Here is a 12,632-nt window from a genome sequence, read left to right on the forward strand (position 1 = left end):
ACCCAACCCAACCCCAAGCTGACCCAACCCCAAGCTAACCAGCCTGACCCAACCTGACCCTAAGCTGACCCAATCAGACCGTGACCCAAATCTGACCAAACTGATCATGCTGACCAACCAAGCTGATCAGAACCCAAGCTGACCCAGACCAAGCTGACCACCCAACCTGACCCAGAACCCAAGCTGACCAAACCAAGCTGACCTACCAAGCTGACCCAGACCCAAAACCAGGCTGACAAAAGTTTGATTTATTTACAAAAATGCCACCGCGCATTTTTTTTATTTTGACACATGTCGCGTTCTAATTGGCCTATAGGACATTCTCTCTCTTTTCTCCTTAAGACACCTTCTTTCAGGATTTCTACCACACACACATATACAACATATATATATATATATATACTGATGATTCTTGTCGTGTACATATGGTTCCTAGCATGCCACGTTAACCCAAACAATTGTTGGGCGAGCCGACTTGTTCGTTTGGATATGGCCATATTAAATACCTTTTACTTGAAAAGTGTGCCGACCGAACATGCAAAAGACTACCGATGGCAATAGTCTAATAGAAGAGGGGAACGTGGGAAAAAGAGCGCACGATATTGATAACCATTCCCCGAAATTGGTGTATAATGACTCATTACCTACTTTTAATATTGATTAACTGCTATTTTTTTAACCAGCAAGTGTTTTTTATAATCATAGTCATTATCCACCCCTAAATACATCCAACCAAGCACCCCTTAAAAGTATTTAATGAGATCATATATTTTCATATAAATTAAAAAAACATGCTAAAATGGAAAATTTTAACTTGTTTAATGTTTATTAACTACGAATTTAAGCTATAAAAAAACTTTTTAATTAATTTAATCTTAACAAATGCCTACATGACACTAGTTAAAAAAATCCGAGATAAATATACAATTAAGCTATAGGGACCTTATCTTAAATATCGAAAATAGTTAAGCCAAGTCTAAAACTATCAGATATCTTCCGGGACACACTTTTAAAAAAATCCTCACCACCCGACCCGAACCCGAATTAATAGTAGATCCATTATCCGATTTTGTTCTTATAAAACCCTAACATCGGACCACTTCACTCACCATATATATATATATTCCCTCTCTCGTTCATCTTCCCCCAAATTCGAGCGGGAAAATTACGCAAACAACTCACACACAGAGTTAGTTAATTATTTATTTTAAAAAAATGGTAAATATGATGGATCAAGATCAACAATGGCTGATAAACTCACTGAGTGCTACTCTTGATACTAATCAACAAGCCAGATCTTTTGCTGAAGCTTCTTTAAACCAGGCTTCACTTCAACCTGGTATATCTATATCTATATACTTATATCTATATGTGTTTTTGAAAGTCTTTTCTATTACTGCTACAGCTTTTTATGTGTTACACTGTGTGTTGACCTGTTTTCTCACTATTTGTGTGTGTGAGTAGTTAGAGGTTCATTTGAGAACTTTGAAACTTATAAGTTAAGTGTTGTGTAACATTTGATTAAGAGTGTGCACTTACAAAGGTTCAAGTGAGAACAAATAAAAAAACCGGAAAAATAAAATAAAGTTAGGTTTTTATCTCTTGAAATTGAATTTGTTCACATTCCGGAGTCCGGACTATGAATAAATTAATAACATTTGGCTTTAGATGTTTTCAACTATTTTTTTTATTTTATTTACGTAAGATAAGTAATCATGTTAGGGGATTTAGGAGTGCCATAGCTACTTTGTAACTTAGGCAGTTATCTTAGATGTAGGCATTACCCGCTTATACGCTCCAATGACTTACTTGCACCTTTTAGGGGCTTTAGGAGCAGTGTCCTTGCTAGCTAGGCTACCTAAGCTACTCTGTTTCATTGGTTGATTAGCACCCTTTATTATTAATGGGCCCATTGGGCCGCAGGACTCCCTAGATATCTTCTACTTATAGGAGGTTATGTTTTATAATGCGTCTATATTGATGTTTTATATGTTCAAATGGGTTACTATTTACTATTGTATTTTTGGGTTTGCGCTTATCTCATCTGCTCTTAATGTAGTCAGGTAATATGTGGCTGATATGTATGTTTATTACCCCCTTTTACTCTTTCTTGATTTTTTGTGTTTGGCCGGAGGTCCTTATGGAAGCAGTCTCTCTACCTTCTAGGTAGGGGCAAGACTGTCTACATCTCACCTCCCCCATACCCCAATGCAAGGATTGGGTCTTGTTGTTGTATATAACTCGCAAAAGTTCTTGAAAAAAAGGTTTCTCTCATGAACTTCCACTATACACATATATTCTTTCTCGTCGTTTGAAGTTGGAAAGTAGGGAACATGAGTCCTACTTCTGATTCATAAATTTTTGTTTATTGTGCCGATTTTGTAATTTATTTGGTAAGTATTATTTAGTTTATAAAGGACGATGATTGTTGCTGAAATTTTTTGAAGGTTTTGGAAGTGCTTTATCAAAGATTGCTGCTAACAGGGGTCTTCCTTTAGGATCTCGCCAAATATCCTTTCGTCGTTGTAGAAAAAAGTTGTACAACGTCTTTTTCTTTATGGACTTTGTGCACCAAATCTAACTGTTTATCAAAGTAAATACACTATTCATTACTATTAGATTTTTAGTTCGTCATGTTATGTAATTGTGTGTATTCAACTTTTAAAAAATTTAATAGTAATGAATACTGTATTTACTTTGATAAACAGTTAAACACCATAGATGTTTGGTAGTCTGACACACACGATAGAAAAATGTGAAAGCTGTTTACATATTATTGTACTTGGACTTTTTATTGGATCAGTTATATAAGTTCGGTCTCACATTGTGCTTTAATAAGCAAAAATGGAATTATGAGGATTTCTCTTGTAATATATGTTCTGCATTGTTACCATTGTGAGATTTAACATACTGTTACTTAGCTGCGGTTCTACTAAAACAGTTTGTTAAGAAACACTGGCAGGAGGACGAGGATGGTTTTGAACATCCTGTTGTTTCAGTTGAGGAAAAGGTAACCTTTTTCACCCTTTTTACCTCTGAATGTTCTGCGCATGCTCTCTTATTACATATTTTTCTTGTTATTTTTATATAAAATTGAACTATTATGAGTTTTTTTTTCTTCCCGAGCCTACATTATCTGCGAGTCCAATATTCCTAATATTATTACTTGCATTATCAGGCAGTTATACGTGGTCTTTTGTTGCTCTCACTGGACGACCCGCATAGAAAAATCTGCACAGCTATTAGTATGGCTGTAGCATCAGTTGCACACCATGATTGGCCAGATGAATGGCCTGACTTATTTCCGTTTTTGATGAAGTTAATTAATGATCAAAGTAATACAAACGCAGGTACTTTTCTTTTCCATCTTGCTTTATCAAGAAACTTGATTTTTTCATTTATCGCTATATTGCTGTATTTCTGGATAAAGTTTGTCTCTGGTTATCGTTTCGAGGAATAATTGTGTTCTCTAAGTGTACAAATATAAACATTCTAATAGTATGCCATTATTTTTGAAGATAAGAGACCTAGAAAGTGCTCATTTTCATAAAATTGTAGCAAATTTTTGTTCAATGGTGAGTTTAAAGATTCAGTAACGAAGAACGAATACGCTTGATCTGATAGGATGAAATGACATTTCCTTTTGTTGAAGAAATTTTTCTATGGATATATTGACTAATGAATGCAATAGTATTCATTTTGTAAGTATTAGTTAATAAATTTAAATAGTAATTTGGTACTTTTCAATTGGGTTTAGTTTATTCGCTTCTTGATATTCCACAATACCATCCTGTATATTATACTAGCGTAAGAATACTTGATGCCCCACCTGTTCTTGGAACTTATTATATTTTCACTAATTCATACCTGATGCATTTAGCGTAAATTCTTGAAATTTTCCAGTGAATGGGGCTCTTAGATGTTTGGCTCTCGTCTGTGCGGATTTGGATGATAAACTGGTGCCTAGAATAATACCAGTATTGTTCCCTTGCTTGCATGCTATTGTTTCATCACCTCAGGTCAACTTTTTTGTCATGAAAAGCTTTCTTCTTCTAATCGTACACACATGATGCTTAGCACTCAGCAGTATCAGTTGTAATACATATGGATTATTATCATGGTCTAAATTCATCCTATTACTTCAACTTGGAGCTGCTGTCTTCAGTCTTTATTCAATATAGGGTTGTTTTTTGTGCTCCACTAAACAAAGTTTGCTTGGTTATGTTTAATACCAAGTTACTGACTACCTACTAATCATCAATATGACATGCACAAAGAACAAAAGCATAGTGACCTATCTAAGGATATTGAACAAGCTTCACGCATCTAGAAACACAATATCTTTCTCTTGTTTATTTTTTCATTACTTATCTTATATATTTTTTTAACCTTGCTATTATGGAAAAAGGTGTTTTTATAGTTTTTACTTTTGTCCTTTATGTAAATAATTTATAGCTGTGTTAAAGTGGTTACCCTTACTGAGATATAATCGTTAGGCATACATTGCATAGTTGAATATATGTCATATTAATTTTACCTAATATTGTGATCTCCACTGTGTATCACTATTTATATACTTCTGCTCTTGATAGAGGAAAAGTTGCAATAGAAAAATCTTTCCTCTAGTATACATTGGAAAAAGATGAAACATGCTAATGTAGCATAGACGGTAAAGTCGGTCAATATTTTTATATATTTGGGACTCATTGATGGCAGATCTATGACAAACCATTGCGCACTAAGGCTCTTTCCATAGTTCATTCCTGTATATCTATGCTGGGGGTTATGAGTGGTGTGTACAAGGTACTTTCTTCATCCTTACCATCTTGGATGGTCAATGTGAACATTTGTTCCCCTTTTGTGAACATAAGAATAGAATGTGCAGTAATTTCTTGCTGTTCAGACAGAAACAAGTGCATTGATGTTACCGTTGGTCAAAACTTGGATGGTCGAGTTTTCTTCCATTCTAAAGAACCCAGTGCAATCTGAAGATCCAGAGGATTGGAGTATCAGAATGGAGGTATTATGTCTAAATATATTTATCTTTGCATATTTTCAACCTGAGTCTGCAGTCACTTGTCATCTTCTATTCCACTTTCAGGCTTTAAAGTGCTTGAGTCAATTTGTTCAGAACTTCCCAAGCCTGGCAGAAAGCCAGTTCATGGGTAATTTTACTGCATCTTCTTTGATCTTAAGTTAACATTTCTGCTACTATTTATTAGACTAAAGCAGGACTGTTTTTTCAGAGATTCTGGTACCATTATGGCAAACATTTGTGTCATCTCTTGGTGTATATGAACGATCATCAATTGAAGGACTCGAAGATGCATATGAAGGAAGATATGATTCTGATGGTTCAGAGACAAGCCTTGAGTCCTTCATCATCCAAGTAAGAAGTTACTCTGTATTTATACGTGCTCTTTTCATTTACTGTCTTATAACCTTTATCTTTTCCGGTTCTGCAGTTGTTTGAGTTTCTGCTAACTATTACTGGTAGTAAAAAGTTTGTGAAGGTAAGTTCTAAAATACTCCAGTTAATGCATGAGATTAATGCCACCTTGTAATCACCTGCCAGAAATTCTCTTTTCAGGCATTTGGAAGTAGTATCAAAGACTTGGTATACTATTCTATTGCTTTCATGCAAACTACTGAACAACAAGTTACGTAATGTCTTATTTTCTACCATCCTATCATCATACAATCTCCTTTATTATCTTATATGCTTACACGTGCCAATATCTTGATCCAGGTCCACGCTTGGTCCCTGGATGCTAATCAGTATGTTGCTGATGAAGATGAAAATACTTATAGCTGCCGTGTTTCGGGTATCTGATTCACTCCTTTGCTATCCCTTTTATCATTGTCTCACAGTCATTTCCTAAGTAAATTCTAGCACTAGTTACTGGAGAAAGTAGAGCACAAATTTAGATATGGCAATTCTTTTCACAGGCTCTCTTTTGTTGGAAGAGATTGTAATATCTTGTGAAAATGAGGGAGTTTATGCTATATTAAATGCTGCTAAACAAAGGATTGACGAGTCTCAGCAGGAGAAGGCCAAAGGCTCTGCTGATTGGTGGAGGGTATGCCTGAGTAAACTTTATATACTTCTGTATGGATTATGTTTCCTTTAATAATATCCATTTGGACTCCTTTAATTCTAGTTTATAGATTTTGTTATTTATATGAAACATAAATTTTGGCAGATGAAGGAGGCCACTCTGTTTGCTTTGTCTTCTGTGTCAGAACAATTGCTGGAATCCGAGGTTAATAATATTTTTTTTTAGTTTTACCCAGATAAAATAATAATGGCTATATCTGATACTTTTGAGTTTTTTCATCTCTAAAGTACAATATCTTGTCTGTTTATGACTTTATTCCCTCAGGTTTCTGGCCCTTCTGGAGTCAATATTGGGAACCTTCTCGAGCAAACTTTGACAGAAGACATGGCAGCAGGTAGAGTTTTTTGCTATTTATGCTGTTGCTTATTTCATGTCGTGAACATATAGAGCCTAGCTCAACCAGTACCCACACCCGTTGAACACATGGGCCCACTGAAGGGGCTTTTGGGAATAAGGAGGTCTTAGGTTTAAGCACCGTTTCGAGCGTGCCCCAATATCCCCGGAGAGTTGCCTGGAGCTATTCTTTGTGGGGTTGACATTGGCTGGTGCCAAAAAGGCACCTGGTATTAATTGATTGATATATTGTTGTGCAGGTGTACATGAATTTCCTTTTCTCTTTGCTCGTATGTTTTCAACAATTGCTAAATTCTCATCTGTGGTAACTATCAAGATTATTCATGTATCTCATGTCACTCTCTTAAGAGCAATATTCACATTTGTGCCTCTTTTATCTACAGATTAACCATTTTGTTATTGATCATCTTCTCTATGCGGCTATCCAGGCAATAGGCATGGATGTGTAAGCTCCTATCTTTATTCTATTAACTTAAAAAAAAACATATTTCATTTCATTTGTATTTGGATGATTACTTTGATCAAGATTATAATTTTAATTTATAGACCCGCGCCTGTCAAGGTCGGCGCATGTAATGCACTCTCCCAACTTTTACCTGACACCAATAGAGCAATACCGCAGCCTCATATATTGGCCCTGTTTTCATCACTTACAGAACTCCTTAAGCAGGTAAAGTTACATTTCAGTTTTCTTATCAATGATGAATGAAATTAGTCTATTATTTAATGTACGATACTTTGCAGGCATCTGATGAGACAATGCATCTTGTCCTTGAGACACTGCAAGCGGCTGTTAAGGCAGGTTGGTGTTGTATAGGGATTGATATGATCCCACATCGCCCAAGTATGGGATTGGTTGGTGGTTTTTATAAGCCTAAGTGTCCCCTCCTCCTTTTAGCTAGCTTTTGGGAGTGAGTTCTACACTTAGTTTATGGCATGATGCGAGCCTATTATGGGATGGGTTCGTATCAATTGGTATCAGAGCCAGCCCTACCTTTCGAGGTTCCAACGCTCGGAGTGGTGACCTATGGAGTGGTGGCTTGGACCCAAGGAGAAGGGTGCCAATTGTGACCAACATAGCCGTGACCAACGAGGATGTTGGCTCTTCAAAGGGTGGGGTTTGATATGATCCCACATCGCCCAAGTATGGGATTGGTTGGTGGTTTATAAGCCTAAGTGTCCCCTCTTCCTTTGAGCTAGCTTTTGGGAGTGAGTTCTACACTTAGTTTATGGCATGATGCGAGCCTATTATGGGATGGGTTCGTATCAGGGATCTAGTCATGTTTCAACAATTCAAATTATTTTACAATTTTCATGTGTGGGAATTGCTCATTGTAGGCCATGAAGCTGCATTGTCCATAGAGCCTGTAATTTCTCCTATTATACTTAACATGTGGGCTATGCATGTTTCTGACCCTTTCATAAGCATTGATGCACTTGAGGTTCTCGAGGTAATTTGCTTAAACAAATGGTGATGAGTGTGTTTTATCTAAAAAGAGTAGGATTTTGCAAGTTGATTTGGTTATAGAAGGCTTGTCGTTAATAATTTTAATTCCATAACAGGCAATAAAAAACGCTCCTGGGTGTGTTCATCCTCTTGTTTCACGTGTTTTGCCATACTTGAGGCCTATCCTCGACAAAGTAAGTCTTTTTAATATTCTTCATCGGTTGCTTAGTTTTGACATCCATTGCTAGTTGATAAGTTGCTTTTTGTTAATCCCATTGCTTTTCTCAGCCGCAACAGCAGCCTGATGGTTTAGTTGCTGGTTCTTTGGATCTTCTGACGATGTTACTCAAGGCATGTTATAAATTATATATAATAAGATTTCCTGCAAACTCCTCTTTTATTTTTTCTCTGACTTGTTGGTTCGTACTGTTATGTCTAGAACGCTCCTATTGATGTGGTAAAAGCAGTTTATGAAGTCTGTTTCGATCCAGTTGTGCGTACAGTTCTTCAGAGTGACGACCACGGTGAAATGCAGGTCATAAGTTTATCTCGATCTTTAACTTCAGTAATATGCTTCCCTCTTTTAAAGAGACTCTTTTAGGTGCATTTTTAGCTTTATATCTCATCCTTGACTTATTATATGGTGAGCTTGCGCAGTTGTGCTACATTCAAATAGCCCCAATAAGTGTTCTGCGAGAAAAGAGAGGCTGACATCGTTTCTTTGTATGTAAATTCTAGAATGCAACTCAATGCCTTGCTGCTCTTGTCTCTGGTGGAAAGCAAGAAATGCTCGCATGGAGTGGTGATCCTGGTTTTACCATGAGATGTCTGCTAGACGTAGCTTCAAGGTTTTTTTTTTGTATTATCATGATTTCTTTTTAGGTAATGATCATCTTAAAGACATCTAATCTTCTTGCTTGTTTGCTTGGGGAACTTAATTATTCGATAGGCTTCTTGATCCAGATCTAGAGAGCTCGGGATCCCTTTTTGTTGGAAATTATATTTTGCAACTTATTCTACATTTATCCTCGCAAATGGCACAACATATTAGAGACCTTGTTGTTGCTCTTGTTAGGCGAATGCAGTCCTGCCAAATTGCTGGATTGCGAAGTTCATTACTGCTTATTTTTGCAAGACTGGTAATGATACAATCTAAAGCGATGTTAGATAAATTCAAGATGATACAAATTAAAATCATGTTGTGTCTATTATTAAGTGCCTTTTCTTTCCTCTCAATGATACAGGTTCACATGAGTGCACCACATGTTGAACAATTTATAAACTTGCTCATCACTATCCCCACTGAAGGCCATACTAATGCCTTGCATTATGTTATGTCAGAATGGACTAAGCAGCAAGGCAAGTAATCTGATTGTAATATATTCCTTACATCATACCTGATACCTGATATTTAGCACTAAGTTAATATAAAAGTTATTGCTAGTTACAAGTAGTGATCAACAACATGCCTAAAAATTTGTGTATTTGTCTTAATAGTGTTAATTTTTTTTTTAAAATTACAACTTCGATTGAGTACAGGAGAAATTCAAGGGGCCTACCAGATTAAAGTGACAACCACAGCTTTGGCATTACTATTATCGACCAGGCATGTCGAGTTTGGAAGCATCAATGTCCAAGGTCATTTAATGAAGGTTTGTTGATCTACTATTTGCCTCGTAAGTTACTCTTCGCCAACTAAAACATTTTTTTTTCCTTTTTAAGTCCTCTGCAGGGATTACCACTCGTTCAAAAGCCAAAGTTACTCCTGATCAGTGGACATCGATTTCACTTCCTGCAAAGGTTTTTACTTGTCTGGTTTATATGAATATTATGTTATATTTAGAAATTTGCTTGTATCTGACAAATATGTTATATTCTCGTGGCAACATAGATTCTTAGTATATTGGCAGATGTCTTGCTTGAGATTCAAGAACAAACTCTAGAAGATGACAATCAGGTAGTATTTTATATACTGCTTTTGGATTTCGGTAAAAACACTGCTATCTGTATTCTGTATTAATTATAACGACACAATATTCTGCTCATGCAGGATAGTGATTGGGAAGAAGTTGAAGCAGGAGATGCCGAAATTGAGCAAGATTTGCTTTATTCAGCCGGCGCTACATCCTACAGCAGACCTTCACATGGTTATCTAGACGCCATGGCAAAAGCCTTTAATGAGGTCTGCACCACCACCTCTATATTAAACAGAATATCTTGTCATTAAACTGATTTTTTTGTTTATTATGCAGGATGAAGATGATGGTTATGATGATGACCTACTAAGTGCTGCTGACCCACTCAACGAGGTTTACTAAGCAAAATTTATACTTCTATAAAGATTTCATTACAAGCAAATTGATCCCATAGTTGTACCTAGTTATATCATCATCAAAGTTCGTTTTCTGTTTCACAGATTAACCTGGCAAGTGATATCTCCACCTTCATTCGTGAGTTCTCTCAGGGAGACCAACCTCTTTTTAACCATCTTAGCCAGGTCTTAAAAGTTTGTTTATTTTTCTTTTTCCTGCATGGCCTTTTAACATGTAACTTGCTCTAATGTTTCCATGGAACCTTGCAGAGTTTAACACAGGCTCAGAAAAAAGCTGTACAAATGGTCTTGAGCCGGTAAGATTCATCACTGTATCATCAATAGAAGAACTTTCATTTGTATGTAATATTCCATTTGGGTGGATAACGTAACATCCGAGTTTGTACATTACGGGTTTTTTCGTCTTCATTTTTGTTTCTCTACCCCCGTCTTTTTTATGGTATTTTCTTTGCGTTGGTGATGCAGACTGCAGAGTGCTAGTGTTTTTTAGTTTATAAAATGCATACACTCGAAGGCCATTATCTATTTCTTTAGGTCTATATTATACGTATTTCCCAGGGAGGAATTCTTTCAATCTAAACTGGATATTAAATTGGAATTTCTGGTTTGCTCTTCATTTTATATCCAACTCGGCTCATTTGTCACACTAGAGATATAAATATAACCTTGAATTTATAGATGAGTAAATGCCTTGTTGTAGCAACTAGCAATACTAATAACAAGATGAACTAAATGAATTTACTCATTTATAGATGAGTAAATGCCTTGGTGTAGCAAATACCATCGAAGATGAACTAAAGGGGTAAACGAAATGGAAGGTTATCTTTGTCCAAGTGATGTCATTTTAACTTAAGAGAGATTTTCAAAAAACTTGGATTAGGGGTAAACACCATGGCCTCTATTGACTGAGGTCATGGTTCGATCGTCATCCCATGTAAAGGTTGGAGGGTCTTTTCTATCATTTAGGTAGAAATGGAAGCAGCCTTTTTACTTAAGTAGAGGTAAGGTCTGCTTACATTTTAACCTCCCCATACATATTGGGCTCAAAATCCGCAGAAGATGCCACTGAGCAAATTTCTTTTAGAGATTTTCAAAAAGGGAAATGATATAATCATTCTAACTAAACAACCTGATAATTCTTTTAACTATAGATACCACAACATTTTGCTGAAAGACATAAGGGGCATTAAATGTCTTTATGTCTAATTGGGCTAAATTCTAAGGACATTTAAGAGAATTACCATTAGCTCATTTCAATTCATAGCACAATTTGTTGGAAATATTGTCACCGTCACTTTCATCTTACGTACCTACAGTTACGACTTAAATCTCGACCACATATAACCCTACTTTTATTACGAGTACATTTTACACATGTCCAACAAATTGAGTTTGAACCAAACAAGACCAGTAGATCACGGCGTCAACGTCACTTAATCACTTTCATCTCACATACATATGAGTTTAAAGTTTGAGTACTTAAGATCTATAACGTGTTTCCATCTCATTTCATTTTAATCATACTAACTTCTTGTATACATAAACCAACTGGGTTGGATCAGTGGTTGAAGCTCATGCTTCTAGAAACAGAGGTCATGGGTTCAATTCTCATGCCCAGCAAGGCTGGAGGTCCTTTTCTACCTATGGTAAAACCTGGAAGCAGCCTCTCTACCTTTGGTAGGGGTAAGGCTGTCTACATATCAACCTCCCCCATACACCGTCGAAGACGGTATTGGGACCCAAAACCCGTGGAAGACGGTATTGAGAGTTACTTTACTTTACTTTTTTTTAACTTTTTGTATACATACATCAATAATATTTTATATTATAAAGCAGATTCCATTTTTAGTTTCAACATTTACTTTCCTAAAATGTCTCTTCTATCAATTTTATATTACCAAACACCCATTCTCACTTTTCAAATCTCAACCAATTATTTTTTTAGCTCTCCTCCATAAATCATTTATTTCTCCAATTCATTCAAAATCTTTTATCTCACAAACCGTACATTGATAAATTATAAAAATTATATGGTTGTTCTTAAAATTTCATGCTCTTTCATTAGAGATGTCATCCGATATACTTTGAACGAATTTTTAAATCCGATGGCGGAACCCATACGGTTAAGGCATTTGGCTATCACACTTTATGACCTATCACCCCACCATCTCACCGCCGCAACACGCGGGTACTTACTCTCGTCAATAATAATAGATTAATAATTTGTTCTCAAAGTACCCAATATTAGTTAATAAATATATCTTAAAAAAACAATATTTTATAACGTGTTGTTTTATTAATATATAAGTGTATTAAACATTAACATAGATGTATAAATAAAAGTCCATATTTACTATTAAATTGTTAAATACTTATAAAG

At 35.9% G+C, this 12,632-nt stretch overlaps 1 protein-coding gene across 1 annotated transcript; it reads left to right on the plus strand.

Annotated features, from left to right (window-relative positions):
* The first annotated feature begins 1,136 nt into the window (after nucleotides 1-1,136).
* Nucleotides 1,137-10,868, plus strand: LOC122578372 (importin-9). Its single transcript, XM_043750321.1, has 33 exons — nucleotides 1,137-1,339; nucleotides 2,448-2,509; nucleotides 2,918-3,010; nucleotides 3,179-3,350; nucleotides 3,904-4,019; nucleotides 4,717-4,803; nucleotides 4,904-5,020; nucleotides 5,102-5,165; nucleotides 5,247-5,389; nucleotides 5,466-5,513; nucleotides 5,591-5,659; nucleotides 5,750-5,825; nucleotides 5,950-6,080; nucleotides 6,204-6,263; nucleotides 6,384-6,453; nucleotides 6,713-6,777; nucleotides 6,857-6,918; nucleotides 7,020-7,143; nucleotides 7,218-7,275; nucleotides 7,812-7,924; nucleotides 8,037-8,114; nucleotides 8,209-8,271; nucleotides 8,360-8,455; nucleotides 8,659-8,768; nucleotides 8,870-9,059; nucleotides 9,165-9,279; nucleotides 9,460-9,572; nucleotides 9,643-9,720; nucleotides 9,812-9,877; nucleotides 9,971-10,102; nucleotides 10,173-10,229; nucleotides 10,337-10,417; nucleotides 10,502-10,868. The coding sequence occupies exons 1-33, from the start codon at nucleotides 1,216-1,218 to the stop codon at nucleotides 10,550-10,552; spliced, it is 3,084 nt and encodes a 1,027-aa protein (XP_043606256.1). The 5' UTR covers nucleotides 1,137-1,215; the 3' UTR covers nucleotides 10,553-10,868.
* Nucleotides 10,869-12,632: the final 1,764 nt, after the last annotated feature.

The sequence above is a fragment of the Erigeron canadensis genome, chromosome 8, assembly GCF_010389155.1.
Source record: "Erigeron canadensis isolate Cc75 chromosome 8, C_canadensis_v1, whole genome shotgun sequence".
In the NCBI taxonomy this organism is placed as follows: domain Eukaryota; kingdom Viridiplantae; phylum Streptophyta; class Magnoliopsida; order Asterales; family Asteraceae; genus Erigeron; species Erigeron canadensis.